This window comes from Pieris rapae, chromosome 8 (genome assembly GCF_905147795.1).
Source record: "Pieris rapae chromosome 8, ilPieRapa1.1, whole genome shotgun sequence".
Lineage (NCBI taxonomy): Eukaryota > Metazoa > Arthropoda > Insecta > Lepidoptera > Pieridae > Pieris > Pieris rapae.
Genome location: NC_059516.1, coordinates 10,850,297 through 10,873,161, shown reverse-complemented (window position 1 = coordinate 10,873,161; position 22,865 = coordinate 10,850,297). Strand labels below are relative to the sequence as shown.

General features: G+C 37.6%; 4 protein-coding genes across 8 annotated transcripts; 1 reads left to right on the top strand and 3 right to left on the bottom strand.

Annotated features, from left to right (window-relative positions):
• Positions 1 to 2,427: 2,427 nt before the first annotated feature.
• On the bottom strand, positions 2,428 to 8,972 carry LOC110992032 (mitochondrial protein C2orf69 homolog). 5 transcript variants are annotated; one of them, XM_022257680.2, is made up of 10 exons: positions 8,657 to 8,972; positions 6,614 to 6,770; positions 5,203 to 5,330; positions 5,008 to 5,130; positions 4,696 to 4,789; positions 4,414 to 4,496; positions 4,029 to 4,184; positions 3,344 to 3,450; positions 3,065 to 3,177; positions 2,428 to 2,957 (listed from the first exon to the last, which is right to left on the bottom strand). In XM_022257680.2, the coding sequence occupies exons 2-10, from the start codon at positions 6,737 to 6,739 to the stop codon at positions 2,877 to 2,879; spliced, it is 1,011 nt and encodes a 336-aa protein (XP_022113372.1). In that variant the 5' UTR covers positions 6,740 to 6,770; positions 8,657 to 8,972; the 3' UTR covers positions 2,428 to 2,876. The 5 variants fall into 5 exon arrangements, with proteins under 5 accessions (XP_022113372.1, XP_022113369.1, XP_022113368.1 ...); XM_022257677.2 differs by having other exon boundaries at positions 2,428 to 2,922; positions 6,614 to 6,833; positions 8,657 to 8,971; XM_022257676.2 differs by having other exon boundaries at positions 2,428 to 2,922; positions 8,657 to 8,970.
• LOC110992031 (TWiK family of potassium channels protein 7) lies at positions 7,352 to 8,657 on the bottom strand. The gene has a single exon (XM_022257675.2). The coding sequence runs from the start codon at positions 8,421 to 8,423 to the stop codon at positions 7,353 to 7,355; it is 1,071 nt and encodes a 356-aa protein (XP_022113367.2). The 5' UTR covers positions 8,424 to 8,657; the 3' UTR covers position 7,352.
• Positions 8,973 to 9,119: 147 nt separating the features above from the next.
• On the top strand, positions 9,120 to 18,020 carry LOC110992038 (zinc finger protein 271). Its single transcript, XM_022257688.2, has 8 exons — positions 9,120 to 9,271; positions 9,530 to 9,908; positions 10,066 to 10,161; positions 10,289 to 10,741; positions 10,838 to 11,044; positions 12,123 to 12,357; positions 12,438 to 12,966; positions 13,724 to 18,020. Exons 2-8 carry the CDS (start codon positions 9,661 to 9,663, stop codon positions 14,035 to 14,037), a joined length of 2,082 nt encoding a protein of 693 aa, XP_022113380.2. The 5' UTR covers positions 9,120 to 9,271; positions 9,530 to 9,660; the 3' UTR covers positions 14,038 to 18,020.
• LOC110992029 (FK506-binding protein 59) lies at positions 17,841 to 21,672 on the bottom strand. The gene is made up of 8 exons (XM_022257674.2): positions 21,283 to 21,672; positions 20,176 to 20,318; positions 19,901 to 20,021; positions 19,395 to 19,784; positions 18,672 to 18,943; positions 18,488 to 18,598; positions 18,261 to 18,413; positions 17,841 to 18,141 (listed from the first exon to the last, which is right to left on the bottom strand). The coding sequence occupies exons 1-8, from the start codon at positions 21,482 to 21,484 to the stop codon at positions 18,118 to 18,120; spliced, it is 1,416 nt and encodes a 471-aa protein (XP_022113366.1). The 5' UTR covers positions 21,485 to 21,672; the 3' UTR covers positions 17,841 to 18,117.
• Between the last annotated feature and the right edge of the window lie 1,193 nt (positions 21,673 to 22,865).

Here is a 22,865-nt window from a genome sequence, read left to right as displayed (position 1 = left end):
AAAGATGTAAGATTTGTTCCCAAAAACATAATACTATATTGCACCATGCACTATTTAATTCAAATGTAAATTATTATTCTACGCAAAGAGAGCGATCATTTCAATATACATCGTATGAGAAAAATTATTCGTCTTCGGCAAAAGTGGAAGAACGTTTAGGAGAAAATGAGAACGAGCACAGTGTATGTGCAGATATTTATCAAGGCGTAGGAGTAGCCGAATTAGCAGAAAGCGTGGCCAGATTTGTAACTTCAGACAGAATGGAGCGTCATAGCATAATTTCCGCAGTAGGAGAGACTCTGCATCAAAGTACAGGTCTAGTTACACTGCCCGGTTCTTCAATTCATAGTAAAAATACTTCTTATTCCAATGTGTATACTAAGAAGCAAACAGGTAGTAAATTACCTATGGATAATCACAGTATATATGCAGATATTTATCAAGGCGTAGGAGTAGCCGAACTAGCAGAAAGCGTAGTAAAATCTTTAATCTCAGACAGAATGGAGCATGATAGCGTCATCTCTGGAGTAGGAGGGACCCTACAACAAAGTACAGGTCAAGATACAATGACTGGTTCTTCAATTCATATTACAAATACGTTTAATTCCAATTTGTGTACGAAGAAGAACATTGATAGTAAATTATCTATTGAATCTAGCAAGCCGTCATTGCAATCCATAGAACAGCAAACGGAACTTGGTTGTAAAGTAATCAGAGAAGACAAATCACATCGCGATAACGAAACGGGTAACGAAAGCATGAACTACTTACAAAACAAGCAAGACGCAGAAGATAAAGAAAGTGTGTCTCAGCTCGTGTCTTTTCAAAAGAATAAAAACTTAAATCGTAGCTTAGTATTGTCTAAGCCTTTGTTAGAAGCACCGATTCAATTATATACGGAACCGGGAAACCATAGATCAGAGAGGGTTGCACGCAAATTTAATGTTTTGCCTATCAATAAAGGCAAGAAATATAAGCAACAAGCTTTCGACAAAAAGCAGAAATTTGGAATAAAAAAGAAGAAAAAAGGAGTTAAGAAAAGAAAGGAATTTCCAGGAAGGTCAAAAAGAAAGGTTAGAATGAAAGGTGATATATTTCGTAAAAGGGGAAGATTGCGCAACGTTATCGTTTCGCACTATAGCAGGCTCACAGATACAGGACTTCGTAAAAGTAATATAAAACAAACTTATTCAGTTATGCAATGCTATGAGTCAAATATGAGTAATCAAAGGAAAAGAAAGAAAAGCACCATATATAAAGTTATTCTTAAAATTCCTTTAAGGATACAAAGCCGAGACTCGTATGTTCAGTTCCATTTATGAATAACATACATTGTCGAAACATTTCATTTAATATTGAGCGAAAGTTATTATTATACATACATCAATATACATAAATCATTTTATAAAGTGGAAAACGATATATATATAAAACATATGAGTGGATATCGTAAACAATAAGTGGAATGCCAGTTCAGCAAAATATCACATGTTAGATAGTTGATTGACCTACTGTGAAAGACGTCACATACAATGAATATAATATAGATATCAAATTACCGAGATACGGTTGCATTTTATAATAATTATATTTAACCTAGGTAATGTAATGTAAGGTAATTCACCAAATCAGTATTGTACTTTTTATGCTCATGATAGTTCTCAATATGTGCTCAGGACATTTAGTGGATAGGATATTACAATCATATGAAGATCAGGAGACGTCACGGAGCAGTAGGTGTAACATCGGCAGAATCAGCAACCGGTTTCGCAGTGGCCTCAGGAGAAGCCACCCGGGACCGGGCTCCAGTATATCTTAGTGCTAGTGATAGTGCTGTGAAATTGTGTCAGAAGTGTTAATATAAGTTTAAAGACTTTAGTGTCCTAGAGACTGTTAAGCATACATTGAATTATTATTGTAAAGCACTACATATTCATCTTGCACTTTTTGCCTGTGGGAGTATGTACGAGCCAAGGCTGTACATTTTGCTCACTTAGGTTTTCTTAGTTTTATAAGCGTGATGTTTTTCTATATACGTGACAAGGCTCACACATCATGCTCAGTTATAAACGTGAAAATATTTAAATGTATGTACGTGCTGTGGTTGTTCACTTGGATTAGTTATAAGCAGGACGATTTCCTAAATCGTCGGAGTCACGCCCCGAGAGTATAGCCGTCCGCAGGCACTCTCTTCATCTGCATTAAACGAAGTCATGGGAGTTACACCCCGAGAGCATAGCCAGACGTCGGCACTCTCTTCAATTGTTTAATTATAATTTTATTATAATTCTATTATATCGCTCATATTCTATTGTTATACGGAAGTGGTGAATATAAGGTAATCTACAAATCTTCTATTATTTCTACCACCTGATGACCCAGGAACCGTACACCTTCCCCTTCCAAACTACCAAATGAAAAGCAATGTTACGTTCAAAATATCATCTTTATTTTTTATAAATTATTACATTTGAGTAATTGAGATCAGTTTTAACGATATGATTTAATTCAATAAAATTAATGAGTAAAAAGTCAAACGAAACTATCAGGGCGTAAGTCGGCTACGGACGTTTCGTTTCAACCTCCGAGTGTATAATTTCTTTTCGTAAATATAAAGATAATTTTGAACACTCTTAACAAAATATATCTCGGGACCGTTTCTAGACTCTGAAAATAGAATTTAGCCAACACATACAATCTTTCGACGTTTCTTTTGTAATTGTAAATAAATCTCTCGGCGAAAGTGAAAACTGAATTGCGCCATAAAAGCAACATTTTCCGAAACATTTAGTTTTCATCGTCGGACACGTCGTGAGGGTCGGGCGAGCGCGAGTCCTGCACCTGTTTGAAGTTGGCGAGCACGTTGAAGTGCGTGATCAGCGAGTAGCGGGTGCCGCCCTCTGCGTGCACGTACCGCTCGATCTGCGCACACATTGCGAGGCGAGAACTCTCATTAGCTGACAAAAATATAAAAAGCATAGTTGGGAGGGCGAGAGTGCGAAACTTACGATACGGCCACGGATAACCAAAACAATAAAATTACAAAGGATCGTTTGAAACTGACCTTAGCCCCGAGCCTGTGAAGTAAGGAGCTGAAAGTCTTCTCTTCTCTTCCGATCCAAGGTCGGCCTTCGTCGTTCACTTGATACGGACTGACGTGCACGTATACGTTTACGTCTGAAAGGTGGAGCACGCACAGGTGTGAGACTTTCGCGACCGTTTTGATGTTTCGTTTGCACCTTAATTAATTTTGTGGTCTCTCTATTCCTATCGCTATTGACTGTCAGTCCGTCCGTCAGAAACGAAATGGCCTACGTGAAGCGCGATTCAGCGACTAACGTACCGAGTCGCGCCAGCGTCTCCAGCAGACTGCGAGCCGTGATCCAGGTGTTCTTCCCTCCGGCGTGGCCTCCGTCCAGCCACCACATGGATTGGATGCGTTCTATGAACCTGCAAAATAATTACGTTTAGAAAGTGTTCGAGCGCCTGATGAATTTTTCACTTTTTCCTAAATATTACAACTAACAATAATTATGTACCAACAAGCATATCTAAAATAAAATATGTTAATATGGAATATAAGATACAGGTATCATTTATTCCACGTCATTAAATTTGAATCGGCAGACATCAAACTATAACCCTGCTCACAAGCATGACGTGGAGCCATCATTTTAGTCAACCATTATTCAAGGTACAGGCACATTCAAGTGAGCATGACTTCACCGGCTTCCCATACAAGGAAACTCAACCTGGAGCGCATGTCACGCGTCGTGCCTTAACCGAGCTCAACCAGCTGACACGAGAAAACTGCACCACATCATCACTGCAGCAAGTGGTGCCGAAATATGCCACTGTCATTCGCACACAATAGTTATTTTAAAACAAATATCGCAAATTAATTAGAAGCAGCCTGCGTAGCACTAGTTGCGAGGGAAAGGGATAATATCTAACCGAACATATCAGAACTACTCATTTCGAGGGATTGAATACATGCAAACGCATCACATAACAAAACCAACGGGTACCTGCACATGTGCTTGTCCCAGGGCGTGAGAGTCTTGGCGTAGTGGAACTCGTAGATGAACTGGTTCAGCACCACGCAGCCCTTGCTGAAGCCCATCACCGACACCTTGCTCTCGGCCAACAGGAGGCCTTCGCGCCATCTCACGGCTGCGGAGGCTCTGTCCGTAGTGTTCGTTTTGGTCTCGTTTACGTATTCGACTTTTTATTAAAACAGTTGTATGACAAATGAGTGAGTGAAAAATCAATTTAAAGGGATTTTTTTAATATTTTGTAAAATGCAAATGTCCGACGGAATCCGAATTAGGTATACGAAAAATCTTTATCACTTAATACTTAAAAAAATAAGTAAATTAAAAGACGACATCCATTGGAACAAAACCTACTCACTGCGTGTCATCGTCGTCGCTCTCTCCTTTAACTGCATCACATTTAGCTCCGCCGTTTGAGTCGCTATCATTCCGACTACAGCTCTGAAAGAATACCATTTCGGTACATATACAAAATAATAAAAAAACACTTCACAAAATTGTTTATGAATAACTAACTATACATAAACAATTTTATGAATTCCATTCAGTTGCAAGAATTAGGGAGCGCTACTTTTACCACTCCAGTTCTACGGATAACGCATCTAAATAACTGTTTATGGGTTTGAGAGTTATTTCTTACCTGCTGGACATCATCCGAGAAGAGAGAGACCACGGCCTCACACAACTGCCTCACCGGCATCGCCTTTACTCTGCTGCCCACCTCTCGGAGCAATCTGACAATCGGTCATTTTCTTAGTTTAAGTATAGCCTAGACTTCATCTGCGTGAAAAAATATCTGAAGGGAACATATGGGAACAGAACTTAACAACAGAAACATATGGCCTAAATGTTTATTTACAAATCATAGCTTATATCTATATTATACTATATTATCTAGCCGTGATAGGTTCCCATTCTTAGTCACGATATATAACATTATATTCTCACTCACTTCTCGAGGTGGTGCAGCGCACTGTGCGTGGGCGTGTGTTCGGGAACTCCGGCGTTGCTGCTGGGGACGAAGTTGTCATAGCAGCTGAAGCTCTTGTACTCTATGCTGGTGACGTGAACGTGCCTCGTTTACAAAGGAAACATTTGACTCTAGTACACCGTTATCGATGAAAGTCACGAGTTCATAAACACTCACCGAGCCGGTCTCACGACTACGATGTGTTTGGTCGGAAAGTGTTCGCTCAGCAGACGCGCCGTGTTCTCCAGACTCCATGTCACGTAGTTCCTGTTATCACGGTGGGCTTGCATAACCTCCTCGTAATCCTGTTCATCAAAATTGGTGTTAAAACCAGCCAGTCCAGCGACCGACTAGGCTTTTTAGATTTGTATATTATATATTGATTATATACTAAACTTAAGGCTCATAATCGCGTATATGAATATACCACCCACATAGCATTAACGAGCGTTTACAAACACGTGTGTTGGTACTTAGTACATTTTATTTACTTATTTTCAGAGACGGTATATTGACATTTAAAAGATAAGAACGGTGTTGGCCTTGTGGTTACGGTGTGCGACTCTCATTCCTGAGGTCGTAGGTTCGATCACCGGCGAATCAGTGGAGTTCTCTATGTGCGAATTTAACATTCGCTCGAACGGTAAATAAAAACATCGTGAGGAAACCGACATGTCTTAGACCCAAAAAGTCGACGACGTATGTCAGGCACTGGCGGTTGATCACCTACTTGCCTATTAGATTTATAAATGATCATTAAACAGATTCAGAAATCTGAGGCCCAGAACTAAAGAGGTTGTGGCGCAACTGATTTTTTTTAAATTGTAATACTGTATCATAGAAAATTTGTTATTGTAATTTACTATTAATTGAATAAAATACAAAAATTATACACTTGTCTACAATCTACTAGTGTCTCTTCTTTCTTTAGTCGCGTTCTGAAGCCGAGTTGTGTTGCACAACCTTTGTCTTTGGTAAGCTTTCGCCTGTCTCATACTAAAGCCTAAAAGGACTTTAAGTTGGTCGGTCCAACGAGTCAGTATCTTTTTACTTATTTATTTTTATTGAAGAGTTTTTACTCTACAAATACTTTTATAAACTAATTTAACTAAGTACATTATCAATTAAAACCTCTAAATGATTATATCATATATATAATTAATACACTAAGCCGTACTCAATATATATATATATTTTATACCATTGAACCCACTGCACCTATACTAGAAAAGTTAAGTACAAACATTATTTGGAGCAAAACATGTGAAGAGAATTGAGAAGGGACTTTTCCTTAACTGTACTAAGATTAAGAGGAAAGATTTTATTGCTTTTTGGTTAGCATTGAATAATCTCCAAAACTACTGGACCGCCGTTAATGAACTCAGTCTATAACATAATAGGATGTTTCGTTTTATAGCAAACAGGACAGACATAGTTGTGTCTATATATATTTAATGAAATACAAATCCAGCCGTGCGATTCCTCAATAGAAATCTACATATTATTAAATTAATAATACCAAGATTCCGAATAAATACATACATATTATTACTATTCATAATACCAAGATTCCGCCTTTTTCAGTTACCTGCACATCTCCACCGAAAAACACCAACGTCTCAGGCGTCGGTGGCTTCGAGCGTGGCGGGTGAAACAATATGTCATTCTCACGGCCCTCGTGTCCACTTACGCGACGCAGCCGAAGAGGCAACATCGCGGCAGAGCCTACTTGCCTAGCTGCATATCTGAACCAATTTACATGACATCATCGCTATTATCAAATATTTCCTATATAACCTCAGTGCCCACTACAACGAAAACAGATTTATAAGCAAATTATTTATAAAAACTAAATCAGTCTAATTGCATTTTTTTAAGTAAAGCACTCGGCTTCCGTTACTTTTTTTCAAATTCTGTTGACGCTGTGACGAAAAAAGACAGGAGTAATCAGTAAAAGATACTTTGCCAATACATAAAATACTTTACGATTTTGAAAAGAAAACACTCAAAAGAAACATCTATTTAATTAGTAAAAAATCCTTTAATAAAAAATATTTATAAATAGTTTACATACAGAATGAAATAATAAGATATGGACGATGTTGATACCAAAAAGTTGACTTAAAAAGGTGAAAGTGATAAGGAAGCCAGTTCCCTCCCAAAAACACATTAAAAATAATTAGAAAAATAAAACTATACTTCTTTTGTTATAACTTAAATTTTGCGCAATTCTCTTACCTTCACTGTAGTTATATTTCAGATGCTAGTTTATAAATAATTTTAGAATATTATTGTTATTACACTAAATCAAAAATAATACAACATACTCATTTAACATTTCTTGTTTGACGCTGATGATAATACTTAGTGTCATTCATACACACAGTTATCTTCAGAGTTATATCATCCAAGCAGTTCTTCAATTCTTCTCGTAGTTCTCGCACTTTGACCTGTACATCCTCACACATTAAGTTATAGCACATCGCAACAAGCCCCATGCCAAGAAGAACATATATGAAGTTAATAACGAGCTTCAAGTGTGACCCTTCAGCAGAATCTGCAATATTTGCACCAGGTACAAAGTCACCAAATCCAATTTTACACAGACTAATAACACAGAAATATGTTGAATCTAAATAGTTCCACTTCTCCCAGGCACCAAACATTATTGTTCCTGATAGTATATAAAATGATATAACCCACAGGCATGCTGTGGAAGGAACAGTGACTTTTCTTTTTATTGGTTGCATTTCTCCATCCTCAATCAATGCATCTTCTCGTCGGCTACACTCATGTGCTGTGATGTATAACCATTTAAATGACTGAGCTAATACCTTTCCCATATTGCAGAAATAAAGTATATAAATTGGTATTCCAAAACAGGCATATGCTATTGTGCTGACTTTGCCCCAAGCAGTTTTTGGCACTACATTTCCATACCCAATCATTGTAAAAACAGATAGGGAGTACATAAGGGCTGCAGGGAAAGACCAAATGTCTTCAGGTGTGCGTCCAGTGTAACCTTGATGAATAGCATTTGAAATATTGTTTTGGAATATTTTTAGGACATGGTTGCTGTTGTATATCCATTGTGTTTGATTGAGTACATTATATCTGTTGGTAATATTCCAGAGCTGCTCAACACAACTTTGCCTCCACTGTTTCACATTTTCTAATTGCTCATCTGGGCTATCTTTTTCTATATGCATGAAACCAGCAGCTCCTAGTATTGCATAGCATACAACAAGTGCACCAACACCCACTTGGGTGAACATAAACGCTATAAATTTTCGAAGGCAATCCTTAATCTTTTCCCGAGGATCACTTCTCGTGGAAGAAGTAGAATCTCGACTTCTGAAAGAGCTATGGACACTAGAATGAATGTTTTGACGGTCCATTTTAATGTTACACTTTTAGAAGATCGATCGTAATACGGAGGTTAATAAACATTCTGCTACAGACGCGTAACAAATATGTTATTTCTGGAATTTAATTGGCAATGTGCCAGTTTGTCCAGTTTCATTGCAAAATATGCAATTCGAACGAAATGACCAGTTAAAAGATTTTGCCACAACGAAGACAGTTAAAAAAAACTAGTTTTAGTTTATGAGAGGAAAAGCTTCATACTTACTGCACAAACAGAGCCGAAACTTCCCTTTTGATAAAAATGTTTATTTTTATTCAATACATTGCCCGATTCCCCAAACTTATATTATTATGGCATATAGTATTCATACGTTTTTTTTGGTTATTATTTGGCAATGAGTTTAGCGTTCCCAATAACCAACTAAAACCATATTCATTAGGTATCGTATACCTCAGTTTATTTTGATTATTTTATTTTTCTATCAATTATGTATACACAATTGAATTTTGAATTTGGACATTCCTTAAATTTTGAAGTAGTCGTTGTCATTTGCCAAAAATAAAGATTCACCGTCCATATGCCATCTCCGTTTTAATTAGTTCTGTGACATCAAAGAGTATATAATCACTACCGTTTTATGTGACATGTAATGGATTCTGTGTACGATAATGTTATTACACACTCGCTGATCGCTCTATGATTTATCTCTGGACTTATTAGTTATCTTTGGTTTCAGAATTCATATCATTTTCTTGGCATAGGTAGTAAGTTTCGTGTTTGTCGGCGTTTAATAAAATACAGCTTGCAAAAAATTATCAGCTTTCTTAGTAACATGTGACACCAAAATTGTGTGACCAATGTAAATTATTTATAAGTTCTGTAAGTATACTGATAAAACTATCAATATATGTAGTTTACAGGTGTTTACAAATTGAAACCTCTAAAGAGCGTGATACATACATTTCATTATTTGATTATAACATATAAATATTTTATTCAAATTTTTAGTAGTTTTTCTTAGGTGATATTGGTAAATTGTCAAGGTCGGCAAAATATATCTACTGTTTCAGTAGTAATAACTACTGAAACAACATCTCTTTCAATTCGATTCCTTTATTGGAGATTTCCTGTTTACAGGTAATAGAATTTTTTGCAAGATGTAGATTTCAAATGATGCCAAAATGCAACAATAGCCCAGAACTATAAATAATTGTCACTATGGTGAAGTTAAAATTTAAATAAATGGATTGCACATAACCCACTTCAAGATGACTTCATGGGAGGCTTTACAAATTCTTCAAAAACCATTAACCACAGTGGAAAAAGTTGGTGGTATTAGATGCAATTTATGCAAAAAGATATTTAAAAATAAACCAGATTTTGACACTCACTATACAAATCACACTGGGAATAAAGAAGTTTTGTACCAATGTGTTATTTGTAGCAAAGAATTTCAAAGGTACTCAGCCTTCCGTGGCCACTGCTACACTAATCATGTCATCAAGAACAGATATGTGTAAGTAAAATAAAACATTAATATGCTTAAACAGTTATTCTTATAATTATACAAATCTGTCTTTTAGTCCATATATATTACATTGTTTGGCATTAGCTTATAGTAATTTATGCATGGTCATTGTGCAACTTATAAAATATATAAATACTCTTTCTAGCTGTACACAATGTGATAAGTTCTTTTCCAAACAATACAACCTACAGCAACACATTGAACTGGTTCATGGTCCGCAATGTAAAGCATGCATGCAAAAGTAAGTTGAGACATTTGACATGTTTTTTTTGAAAAATTAAAAAGTCAAAAGCAACATTGACAAATATGAATGAAAAAAATATTATAAAATCTTGTTGTTCATATCAATATACCTATTTAATTTATAGATTTCCATCTAAGAAAGAATTGCATTTACATCAAATCGTCTACCACAATGAAAGTATGGCTGACAACTCCTGTCAAGTATGTCAAGAGGAGATACTTACCGTAGAAGCATGCAAACAGCACATCGATTTGCATCTGTCTCAAGTCTACACATGTCCCATTTGTCAAGAAACAATTCTCCATAAGAATATGTCTGCCGATCATTTAAAGAAACACTTTTGGAAAAATGATGTTGATGAAAACAACCATGAAGAATTAGTTAATCAGCTAACTGCTATAGCTTGTGGATTATGTTCAATGATTTGCCCAAATCGTGAAGAGTTTGAGGCTCATTTTTTTCGTGATCATGCTAGCAAAGATGTTTTTTACACCTGCATTTTATGTGGCAAACAGTTTTTTAAATATTCCGCATTCCACACGCACGTCAATCGCCATTATGCTGATGGCCAATTTCAGTGAGTAAACTTATTAGTATTAGAAAAAAATAATGTCTCTCTAATCTATCTACTATATCCTTATTTATAGCTATTCTATGATAAAATTTGTTTCAGCTGTGATACATGCGAAAAAACATTCCCGAACCTCTCCGAGCTCGTGTACCATGTGTGTGAATGCAGTGAAGATTACAAAAAACACAAACCATACATATGTTTCCACTGTGGCAACAGATATCTCCTTGAGCACTCGCTCCTGAAACACATCACCGATTCCCACAATGGATTCGATTTACGATGCCGGGAACCTGGATGTGAACAGATGTGAGTCTATTTTAGTAATTAATATTTTTCCTATTCTATTTAATAATAATATTAATAGGCTAGTAGTCATATTGTTAAGTCTGAGAAAGGTATTGGAAGCGGCACTTCAAAAGTGCATACCAAATCAACTGAGTTCCCAACTGAAAGCTCCACACAGGTTTCGGTCTACGAAGAAAACTAACTAGACTAGCAACCTCTTTAATCATATGGCTAATATTAGCCATATAATTAAAGAGCACAGTAGCGGACAGTGGAAAGCAGGTGGACGCTGCCTATTTCGACATTAAAAAGCGTTTGATGTGGTTGATAATGACGTGCTTTTGCAAAAGATAACAGTTAGCATTCAGCCCACACTTATTGAACTTTATGGCCAGTTTTATGGAAGATCAAACGCAATATGCCGGGATGTGATGAATGCAAAGTGCTTGCTCTTGGCTGATGATCTCAAACTGTACACGCCCATAGAGCGTGCAGGTGGGGCACGATTGTCCACTCGACACAATTGTACCTTTAGTTGTCCGCCTCAAAAGTCATAGATCTGGGAGTACATTTTAAGGCGACTCTTTGTTTTGCGCACCACGTAGATAAAACATGCAAAAAGGCTTACGGAACCCTGGGGTCCGTACTGCGAATAGCTCGTGCATAGAAGTGCAATTAAAATTGTATACATATGCGCTAAAAACATTTGGAGTGCAACGCAATGGTCTGGCCCCATATGAGTCTAAATGCAGCCTCATGAGCGAGTACAAATAAAAGAGACGTTTGTTCTAGGCACGGTGGGTGACCAGCTACGACTCAAAGAGCTTGCATTTATTTAAGATACTTACGTTTCGGGTTCATAATCTGGATATAATGGAGAGACTGGGTCTATGAGGACAAATTAAAACCTGAGGCGGAAGTCTAAACATTTGGATGTACCGCGCGCACATAATTAATATACATTTTATTTTCCATTTACTTTAACACTAGATCTATCGGTGTATGTATTATTGCGTCGCGCTATCGCATTAGTAGAAACTTTTAAGATAGAATAATGGTGTAGAATAAAAAAAATAATAATAATGACTATTTTGTTCAGCTTCGACAAACGTCGGGACCTCCTGCTGCACTCTCGGCATCACGACGAGCGCGTTCAGAGCTGGTGCCGCATTTGCGGCCAAGACTTTACTTCGTTACCGTCCTGCGCGAGGCACCTCGAGGTCCACAAGAAGTATCTCTTTGCGTGTCCTCTCTGCAGCAAGTCTTACGCCGAAAGGTCGTACCTTCTCAAACATCTCCCCACTCACTTCAGAGCCGTGCTCCACGTGTGCAAGGTGTGTAGAACTTGACAAGTGACAAATCACTTAGAATATATTCTATTATACGTTATATAAAAATACCATTTCATTTTCAGATCTGTGGAAAGATTTACGATGCGAAACGAAGGCTCCTCGAGCATCAGAAGACTCACCACGAAGTCAAAGTTCACAGCTGTTCACGATGCCCCAAAACTTTCGCTAAAAAATCCCATCTGCTGCAGCATCTCAACATTCACAATAAGGAAAGAGACTTCCTGTGCGTCGTGTGCGAGAAGAGATTCTCTTGCTCGCCAAATCTGTCGAAACATCAAAACAGAGTTCACTGCGTCAATTCAAACCGATTGGTGATGCGGGACGCTCGAGACGAAGCGGAAACTGATCCCGAAATTGAACATCCGAAAACGGACTCCTCGCAAAACAAAGATTGGTTCGTCTACCTGAACCGAGAGATGGAGGCCAACGTCATCGACGAAGCGGTCATAGAGAAGGAATCCCGACTCTTCGAAAGCCAAGGGCTCTCTCTTCGAGATAAGAGCGAGGTCGAACGCATGGAGGTCGATGGAAATGATTTTAAAGTTATTTTCAAAGAAAAGTGTTTCGGGATCGCATCGAGCTCTTTGTCTGGTGAGTTTTCTTATTCATTGTGTCACATTCTCTATCTCTGCCTCTGTCCGAATCCTTAAAATCTGTGTCAATAAAGTGTTTTATCATTCTTTACTTACACAAATACACACAACACGCTGGCCTTTTCATGACTTTGCTTTGGCATGAGACGTGACCGACACAGCGGTTCCCGCAATTAAATAGGAATACCGGCTGTGGAAGGTCACATACCATCTCTGTTGGACCTTCCGCTGACGTCACATCCAAAGATCTACCAAGTCTTTTAGGTTCGTTGGCGTAGTCTCGGACTGGGGTCGACTAATATCCCAAGAAAACACGACACCCTGTGTTGCTACTCCTCTCTTTGGAGACGCTACCCTTACAGTCTCAGCTGGCATCGGAATTCTGGGCTTTAAAACATCGCTCAGTTTCGCTGTCGTTTCAAAGGCAAAGTTAAACTAAGAAGGCCTCTTGGCGTGCTAAGCAACGTGAGACGGTGTTTCAATCCGGGCTCCGCTCGGCCCCACATTGAGAACTCATTTCACTTCTTTCTACTTTATTCCACTTTAATCAGCGAAGAGTGAATAAATATTTTCGAACCAGATGTTTAATAAACAGGCGAAGACATATTTAGTAGCACGCTACGTCTTCAATTTGACTAATCTGTGTAAAATATTTTTGGTATAGATTTTTTATTCCATAACACTTTGTTTTTCGTAATGTCCAACAGTCGAATGATAATCGTACTACATAGAACCTTGCTCTTGGTCACTTTCAGATGTAGGAAATTTGACAACGGACTCTGTTCCCCTGGAGTACGGCCCGGAGATCGTGTCTCCCGGCGTGGACGACTATATTCTTCCGCACATAGACCCCTTGCTCACGATACTGACGGATGCGATCCCCGACCGACCGGACCCCGCGACCCCCGCGCCCCCCGCACCCCCCGCACCCACTCAACACATTCCCGACGAGAACCAGTTCTCCATGGCCGAGCCGTGGGATCCTCCCCTCATCACCAAAATATACTCGCACTTCTACGACGAGTACGAAGAACACAACCGTCTGTCTGTGAAGACGGACATATTTTAAAAAGTTGGACGAAGTGGTCTTTGACGTGAAATAGAGAGACGCAAAGAGAGTTAACTTAACCCGAAGGCCACCATTGATTAAACGAGCCATGCCATAGTTTATGCAAATCTCAAAGATCATTTCAAACCGATTTAGCTACCTCAGTAACGTCTTACCTCACTAATGTATGTATTATTGTATTTTTTACACGTTTAACATATATCCCACCAAATTAAGACATATATATATACAATATAGTTAATGCTACCTCATTTTAGATAAGATTATAGATCGCTTGCACTTTAAAAGGTCACTAATATTTGTGAGTGCTTTGTTTTTGAGTTGTTCAATCGTTTAGCTCGACGAGACGCGCTCCGTGCCAAAAAGAACATAAACATTGTATGTACCGCCAGATAATAAATAAAATGTAAATTGGCACAGAACTGTCGCCGAGCGATAACTCGTCGCATAATTTCCAAAGTGTTTCGGCTAAGTTTTTTGCGAAAAAGCTTTTGTATATATTTGGTACATCAACGGCACATTGTATTTTCTCTGCTTCTGTTCTTGCTTTATTTGAGAGAATCCATCGCCGGAGCCATCGAACGATAATGATATTATTGACTATTTGCAACACGTGGCAGGACAACGCTGAACCTTTTTATTTATATATTGTTAGGTCGATGGCGATTCCGTGCATTTTAATCTCGATTCCTTTTTATTATATTTTTTATGAAGTCGCGATGCCAAGCGTCGCGATATTAGTGTAAGTGAATCGATAGTGCTGTGATATTTTTATGTATATTTAGAGTTTAAGAGTAGGGTGAGTAACGAACGAGTACAAATTATAATAACGACGATACTGAATCCCGCGGGACATATTTCCAAAGGACGCAATCCAACTAATCCTAACGCATATGGAGTACGAGCGAGGCGGCCGAGTCGAGGCTATCGAAGCTTTTACTGAGACTTTTTCAATTTCAAGGCCAATTTTTTGTGAAAAATTGCGGATGATCCATATGCGTTCAAAATTTCTGGAAACAATATAATGATAACATTTAAACCTGCCCGGCAGAGATACCATGAAGTTAAAATTATATAAAAGAAAAGGAATTTAACTCCGAAATATTTTCGAGAGAGTGATTATTTACAAAGGTCGAGTCTTAGGTAATATAATCCAAAGACTGTGATGTATTTATAAGTTCCGTGAACTTAGTAAAAATCGGGGGGAAAGGAGTCAGACGTGCGAAATATATCAACATACGATGTAGCTTGAAACTTGGCTTCGAAAAGAGCTAACCGTCTTTTGTTCGTGTCAGTCGTGCGAATCGGCCCAATCCACACACGAACAATTTGGCCTGAGATAAAACAAATATACCTATCTGGTGAATTCGATTCGGGAACGCATGAGCCAAACGCCATGCTTCCAAAAATACAAAATTTTATGCCTCTTCATAATTCGGTTGTCGAAACTGAGAGGTAACCAAAACTGCGCTCATCATTTGCATGAGAGCGCAGCGCTGTTGGCTTAGCTGCAAAGTGCACTGGGATTCATCAGACGCTACCAGGGCTTCGTTTAAATATGCCAACGGTCGCCCGTGGCGAGGAGTCTGTGTTCCAGTCTATTTTGTCCGTCACGACAGTTACGGTCGTTCTCACTCGACAGACATTTCGAGACTGGCGAGAAGATGGTCGAGTAACTTCGTTTACTCACTTTCGCTAAATATGGGAAAGCAGCTGGGAGTCAGATATGTAGGAATGTCTTTAGTCATCGAAAGAAACTTAAATTACTCTTAAAGTCACGAAATGTTTGCCGAGTATGGAAGATACCAAATAAATAGCTGACATACTCTGTTAGTTTGTACCTCAATGTAATAGTACTTATTCAAAACTATTTTATAATCATAATCATAACCGTTTTTATATTTCGTCGCAAAGGAAACAAGGGTAAAAGAATTTTTCTATAAACTTATTATAAAATATATTTTTGATACTTGTCGTGTGAAGTGTTAAGTTGAATATGTATTGTTAGTATTTATTGTGATCTAGTCTAAACTAGGGGTTTATTTATGAACCGCCTTCTTGCCGTGCTTCTGTCGGCGTATCACGGCCGTATCTTTTTCTAGAAACACAAAGCCGAACCGGCACCATCGTCTGCCGCTCTGTGCCTAGGTGACAGGAAAAATTTTGGAAAATTGTAACCTTTGCGACCATAAATGTCCGTAGCTGTTAGGTTTTAGGTTAGAGTCGAGCACAGGGTATTGTGGTTCTATTTTAGGGGAGTGTTGTATCTCGATAATATGTTAAAGCAGTACCCGACGGTCGGTCACGATACTACCCCAATACCCGATACGCGTAGTTAGGCCCATCTCAGTCTGTCGTCACTGACGGTGAGCTGGGTTCGTGTGATCCGTTTCAATGAATTGCAGGATGCAAATTGCAAAAATATAAATAATATCGATCGTAAGACGTTCCGGTCACGAAACCCGCTCTCTGTTTGTACATTAGGGAATTACCTTCAAATAATATTCGTTTAGATTTTCAAAATTATCGCATAATAAGTATTTCTTCTATAGGTATTCACTTGTCGGATGTAATTTTGTCATTTGTGGGTTGTTTATCGTCGAAGCAGTTTTGTGAAATTCCATTTTAGCGAGTTAGAGTGAAATACATTTCAAACTAAATCTCAAGACGTTCGCTTGCCAATCGGCGAGAATAAATAAATATTAAATCAACGATAAACAACCATTATTAGGGTGTCAAAGGATAAAACTGTAAATATTTAATTTTTGTAATCTGAGAATATTGAATCGAAGCTGCTTTCGTTAGTCGAGTTACACCGAGTGATATTTTAAATGCGGGATTAATTTAAGCTTTATTTAAGACGCTAAATGCTTTTTTGCGAAGTTTCGCTAGTTTTACCTATTTTGTGTTGACGATTTAAATTATTTTTTAATGAAATCTATGAATAATGTCTAAGTAATAAGACAACAATTTGTACTTTTAATGTTTTATAAGCGGTGACATGAAACTATATTTTTTTAACTGTTTCATTTTCAAGATTGTTTAATGCCATCGTACTCGACATCAGAATAATACGTTTTCAGTATAATCGACTTTTATAAGCGAGACAAATTCAGTAAATCAAGCTGAATACTATTTATAGTCCGTAGTATAAGATCCGCGTTACACGACTGGTTCAGCGGCAACTTCTCTTCGTCTCAACGATATGGTACGAGTGATACCCTCAAGGCGTAATATCTTAGAATCTCTCCATAAACCGACGGAAAAGTTGCCCCTAAATATTAAGCCCTTACATATGAAATTGTGGTTTTGTCTTGGAGGAACAAAAAGTATATTTAATTAATCAAAGTATTAGTCGAGTACCCTTGCTATCTATGCAAATACAGTTTTAGCACTAACACAATAAGCCTGCACCTAAGGCGTAGGTTGCGATGGAACCGCCTTCAATTCTTTATCATATCATTATGCCATAAACATTTGAGCATTCTTAAACAACGCGATGTTTCACGTTTTTCATTTTATAGTAAAGCGGCCAATGCGACCAATCGCCAATTTCATATGAAAGGGGTTAATATTAGTTTTCCACATAATTAAGTAATTTCATCGATACGTCTTTATAATATACCGATCTACCTCCGCAGTATACGCTGCTATTGATTTTGTTACATTTTGTACGTTTTCGAGCATTTAAAGTAAGGTTATGCATGTTTTGATTTTTCTGTAGAAGACGTCTACGTTAAAGTGAATGTTTGGAATTTTATTAAACGATCTGGCTAAATCGCTTTTCATTTCAAAATAAAACAGACGCTAACAGCATTTTATTGGATTCATTTCATCGAGAACTGACACGCTCATTATTATATTAGCACAGCACAGAGGAAACATTTTACACAAACATACTAACACTAGCTTCACTAACACACGCACACGCGTCAGCTAACTTTAGGGCGGAGTGGGAAATGCGTCAGATGCAAAAAATAAAGTAAACAATAGTTTCGGTAAAGGTTCGTGCTTCTCCTACAAACAATAATTGCACTTTTTAATGACACTTCATTTTCGTCGACCGTCTTCTGCGACACTTCACATGTTCTCGAATTGTCCGTCCTGAAAGTGAAGAGGGAATTCAAGATACAGGTACATAAGGTTCTTTTAGACGTGACTCGAGAGTACCAACAGAACAAGAATTAAGTCAGCTTTAAGAATATAAATAAATGAGAAGGAACCTTGTCCAGCAGAAGGATGTTGGGGTTCTCCTTCTCGAAGTCGGTGGGCTTCCGGTCCCTCTGCTCGTCCGTCCACTCCCCCTCTCCCTTGCCCCACTCCCCCACCTTCTCCCCGATCACGTCCACCTCCGCTTCGGCGCGTTCCTTCTCCACCTGAGTATTATGTGATGTCAAATGCTAGACAAAAGTAGACTACGTCACCGAGGTTCCTGGTTAAAAGGGAATACCTGCGTGTCGTGTTTCGCGAATTTGTCGAACATGTTGGCGTACATCTGCTTCTCGCGCTGCTTCTGCTTCTGCAAGGTATTTCGGCAAAGCAGCACTTGCTTGACTGCCGCCTGCAAAATTCAAGTCTCTTGCGTTAATACATCAATAAAAAGGACAGATATCGCAAATGAAAGCCGACGTCACCTTATTCTCCGGTTCCATCTCGACGATCGCTCGGAAGTCTTCCATCGCCCGCTCCGCCTCTCCGATGGCCAGCAGAGCCTGTCCCCGTCTGAAGAGACCCTTCACGTTTTTGGCGTCGAATTTCAGCGCCTTAGTCGCGTGATCCTTGGCCTCGTAGTGATGCGGAGGAGACGCCTTCAGGTGGACCAACGCCAGATTCAAATGCGCCGATACGAGCAGTTCTTTCGCTTGAGATTTGTTTTCCTCAGATTCGGATGTGTCTTCCGGCATATCTGGGAATTTCATTTGAAATTGAAAATGTGTTGCTTATATTTGTGATTACCGCTAGCGAATCTTAAGCTTTGGTCTGGTGATCACGACGCACAACGCTGCGGTATGCGCCGCAACGCAGCATTTAGCGTCCCTTCGGAGAGGTGGTCAGGTGATTTTGCCGCAGCCACCAAGGTTGTAAATTGTCTTCGAAAAATTCCATATTGACTCAGTGACGCTCACCGCTTCACCGCGCTTGCCCCTCGCCGCTGACGCATACTGCGACGGAACAGTACGGTTTTTCATAAGATTGAGTGTCCGACAACGCATACCGCAGCGTTGTGCGTCATGATCACAAGACGAAAGCATTAGACCGTCGACTCAGCAGAATATATTTTTGCCCATCAATTACACTTAAGATCATTTAAAAACACACAATTCAAACGAGTAAATATTTTTTATTCCTCGGTTTACCTTCAACGAGCGACACCACCTTCTTATATTTCTTGACTGCCAGCAGAAACTTATTTCCTTTAAAGTATTCTGTCCCCTTATCCTTCGCAAGCTTAGCCTGCTCCAATTTCTCGTCGCCGTCCATAGACCAGGCTTCTTTGGCCTTTTCGAAACTGAGTAACTTCACCACGTATTCCACGGGTGTGTCTGGAGGCACACCCAAATCTTTATTTCCTTCCGATTTGAAGGCATACTTCGGTTGTATGATCAAACGTGATTTCTCATCTTTGAGGAACTTTTCAAGTGCCCTTTCGATTCCCTCGCACACATTGTGTTCTGTCCCTTCACCTAGTGTAAATGTTACTGTACGAGTATCGAAAACTTTATCACCATACTTTCCCTCGAGTTCCACTGAAACAAATTAATTTTGTATAGAGCTAAATTTACACAACAGCCCCAATGTTTTAATTAAATCTTTCATGATTAAATACTCTATACAATTGTAGTTACCAACTACCACTATGTACCTGTTACTTGAGATCCATCGTTGGGGTAATCTGAGCCAGAGCCCTGCTCCATAATGTGACGGAGAATACCTTTATTCTTGGCGGGACTTAAGTCTTCTGCCTTCCAATCTATCATCTCAATCTGTTACAAACATAGGAACTTAATGTGATTTCTTTAATGATATAAAATAATATATAAATAAGGAACATTGGGTTAAAATAAGGAACACATTAAGCTAGCTGCTGATTGAAAAATAAAGTTTTATGGTCAATAAAAATTTCAATTGCAAATATACCTCAAACTGCAGAGTTGAATTTGGTGGTATTTTAGGTGGACTTCCTTGGGCACCATAGGCATATTCGGGGGCACATGTCAAAACACAGACTTCACCCTTTCTCATAGTAGCTACACCAATGTCCCAAGCTTTTATAACAGTTCCTAGAAATAAAACTAACAATAATTAATAAAATAGCCAGAATATAGAGGTAAGTAAGGGTGTGGTAATTGTGTATCACAATACTTTAATAATTCTTTTTAATTTATAAAATGTATTATGTTATTATTTAAATAATAATATATATATAATAATAATAATAATTTATTTATTGCACGATTATATATATTTATATATATATATAATTCAGACACATAGACATAACTAAGTTATGACCATTATTTAAATGTCTATTAGACGAATATAATTCAAAATATTGTTTTCAGTTTATTTTATGATAAGAGGAAGTGGTTTAAGTGATAACACCCAATAGATGAATAAATAAAACACGAAGAATATTTCTAATACAAGTAGTATTTGAAATATACTTCATCTACTCTTCCTTTTACAATCTTTAAATTTCAAATATATTCATTTAAGTAGGTACATCAAGAATATCTTTCTAAAATTCTCTAAATAAATTTGCTCAAATCATAGGCCTAGTATGGTCAAGAACTATTAAGAAACTCAACCACTATTTTAAATTACCAACTGTCTTAGTTTACAAGATAAATGTAAAGAGCTGCAACCACTATAGTTAGATTAAACAGAGTATTTTGTGGTATTATACAACTTTGAGAGCCTCAGTTAGGCCCAAACCTAATAATCTATCTCAATCCATGTTTGACCATCTGAGATAGAAATCTTAAGACAAATATTGATCATAGTCTGCCAATAACCAATCGACAGATTGTACCAGCCATATCTAAATTCATTGTGGTTACAAATAGTTTTTCAAATAATAACACTAGAATTTACCTCAAAATCATAAGATGACCAATAGTCATTGAATCGGGCCAATTCTAAATGAATTGTAATGTGATTAGTATGAAAATGTTAGCAGAAGACGTGCTAGTATTGTGAAAGAATAATAAATAACTGCATAACCTCCAGCTTATGTTTGTTTACCTTTTCCAAGGTTAAATTCAAAAGGTTCGTTGCGGTCTTTACTAGAATCGAATTTAGAACCATCCAATAAAGTTCCCGTGTAATGTACGGTGACCTGGCACCCTGCTCCTGGCGTATCAGTTCCCTCACCCTCTTTAATAATTCTTTTTAGAACTCCACGATCGCCGGCTTTAGTTATATCGATTCCTTCGTCAACAGTCATGATTGCAGTACGCTAAAATATTATTTCTTCCTATTGAATATTGTAACTGGAAATCTAAAGCACGTGTCGTTAACAATAATTATAATAAACAGAATCAAATAATTAAGAAATTTTAATTTCACTGGCTTAAGAATAGAGCACATTAGCAAAAATAATTCAGTTTCTAGAAAACTCTAGTGACAATTCACAATTGACACTTGCGATTTGGGAATTGGGATTCATCACTTGATGTACATGAAACAGTACAAAATAGTATGGTTCTTCTAGTTTACAGAATACTGCTAAAGTTTTATGAGAGTTTAATAGTAATATAGTCTGTGGTCTGTGTGAAATCCATTTGTTTATTGGAAGTTAAGGAAATAAAGATATAGTTTATGAGGCAACTGCTATTAATATACTATGAGTTTTAACCACATCTCATTGTTTTTGAATAAACCACTATTTAGGAATGAGCACACTTGACTCTTAATTATATGCTAGTAAGAGAGTATATCATTTTAAGATAAGATAGGAGAAATAAGCTACTTAAGTCAAACATGTTTAATTCACTGTCTCAAAACAAATCATGATCATATTGCTTTTTATGGAAAATAACATATTAGCTAAATTATAATTCTAAGCAGGTTTTACTGTAATAATTATGAAAAAATCAAATTATTTGATCACAATGTTTTACTTTTAATCACATACATCTTATTGAATCAGTCTTTAAATATCATAATTTTATTTACAAAATGATAACAACTCCATTACATAAAATTAACTATCCCCTTTTGATTGTATGAAATCTGTTCATTTCTTATAAAAGTTTCTAGTTGATTGGTGTGTTATCTGATTGTTATACATAAATTGGGGCAAAGTTTCACATAATGTCTTAAATTGTTCGATTGACTTTGACTAACTAACTTATCATATTTTACTAATAACCATTCATCTGAGCCATCACAACAATCACAAATTCCATCATTTAGTTTTCCAGAAGGTATAGAATTTATTGAAGATTTTGGAAATTGAGTATCACAATAAAAAGTACCCATAGGACATGCACTTGTACTGGGTTCATCTGTTCCATCATCACAATCACAGAAGTCATCATTAACGTTTTCAAATGGTACATATTGTTCTGTGTTACGGCATTTAAACTGATTTTTCGAGTTAGGCCTGTAGTCCTTAACTTGAGTAAAATATACACCTCTTAGCACGCCGTGTTCATTTACATATTTATCTTGATCTGAGCGCACATGTATTAATTGTTTCACACTTTCGTAGTCTATAACTGGAATAATCTTATTACTAAAGCTTTTATCGGAAGATATTGCTAGAAAAAAATACAATTGGTAAATTATGAAGCTGCTTGCCGACAAGGCAGATAACAACAAGA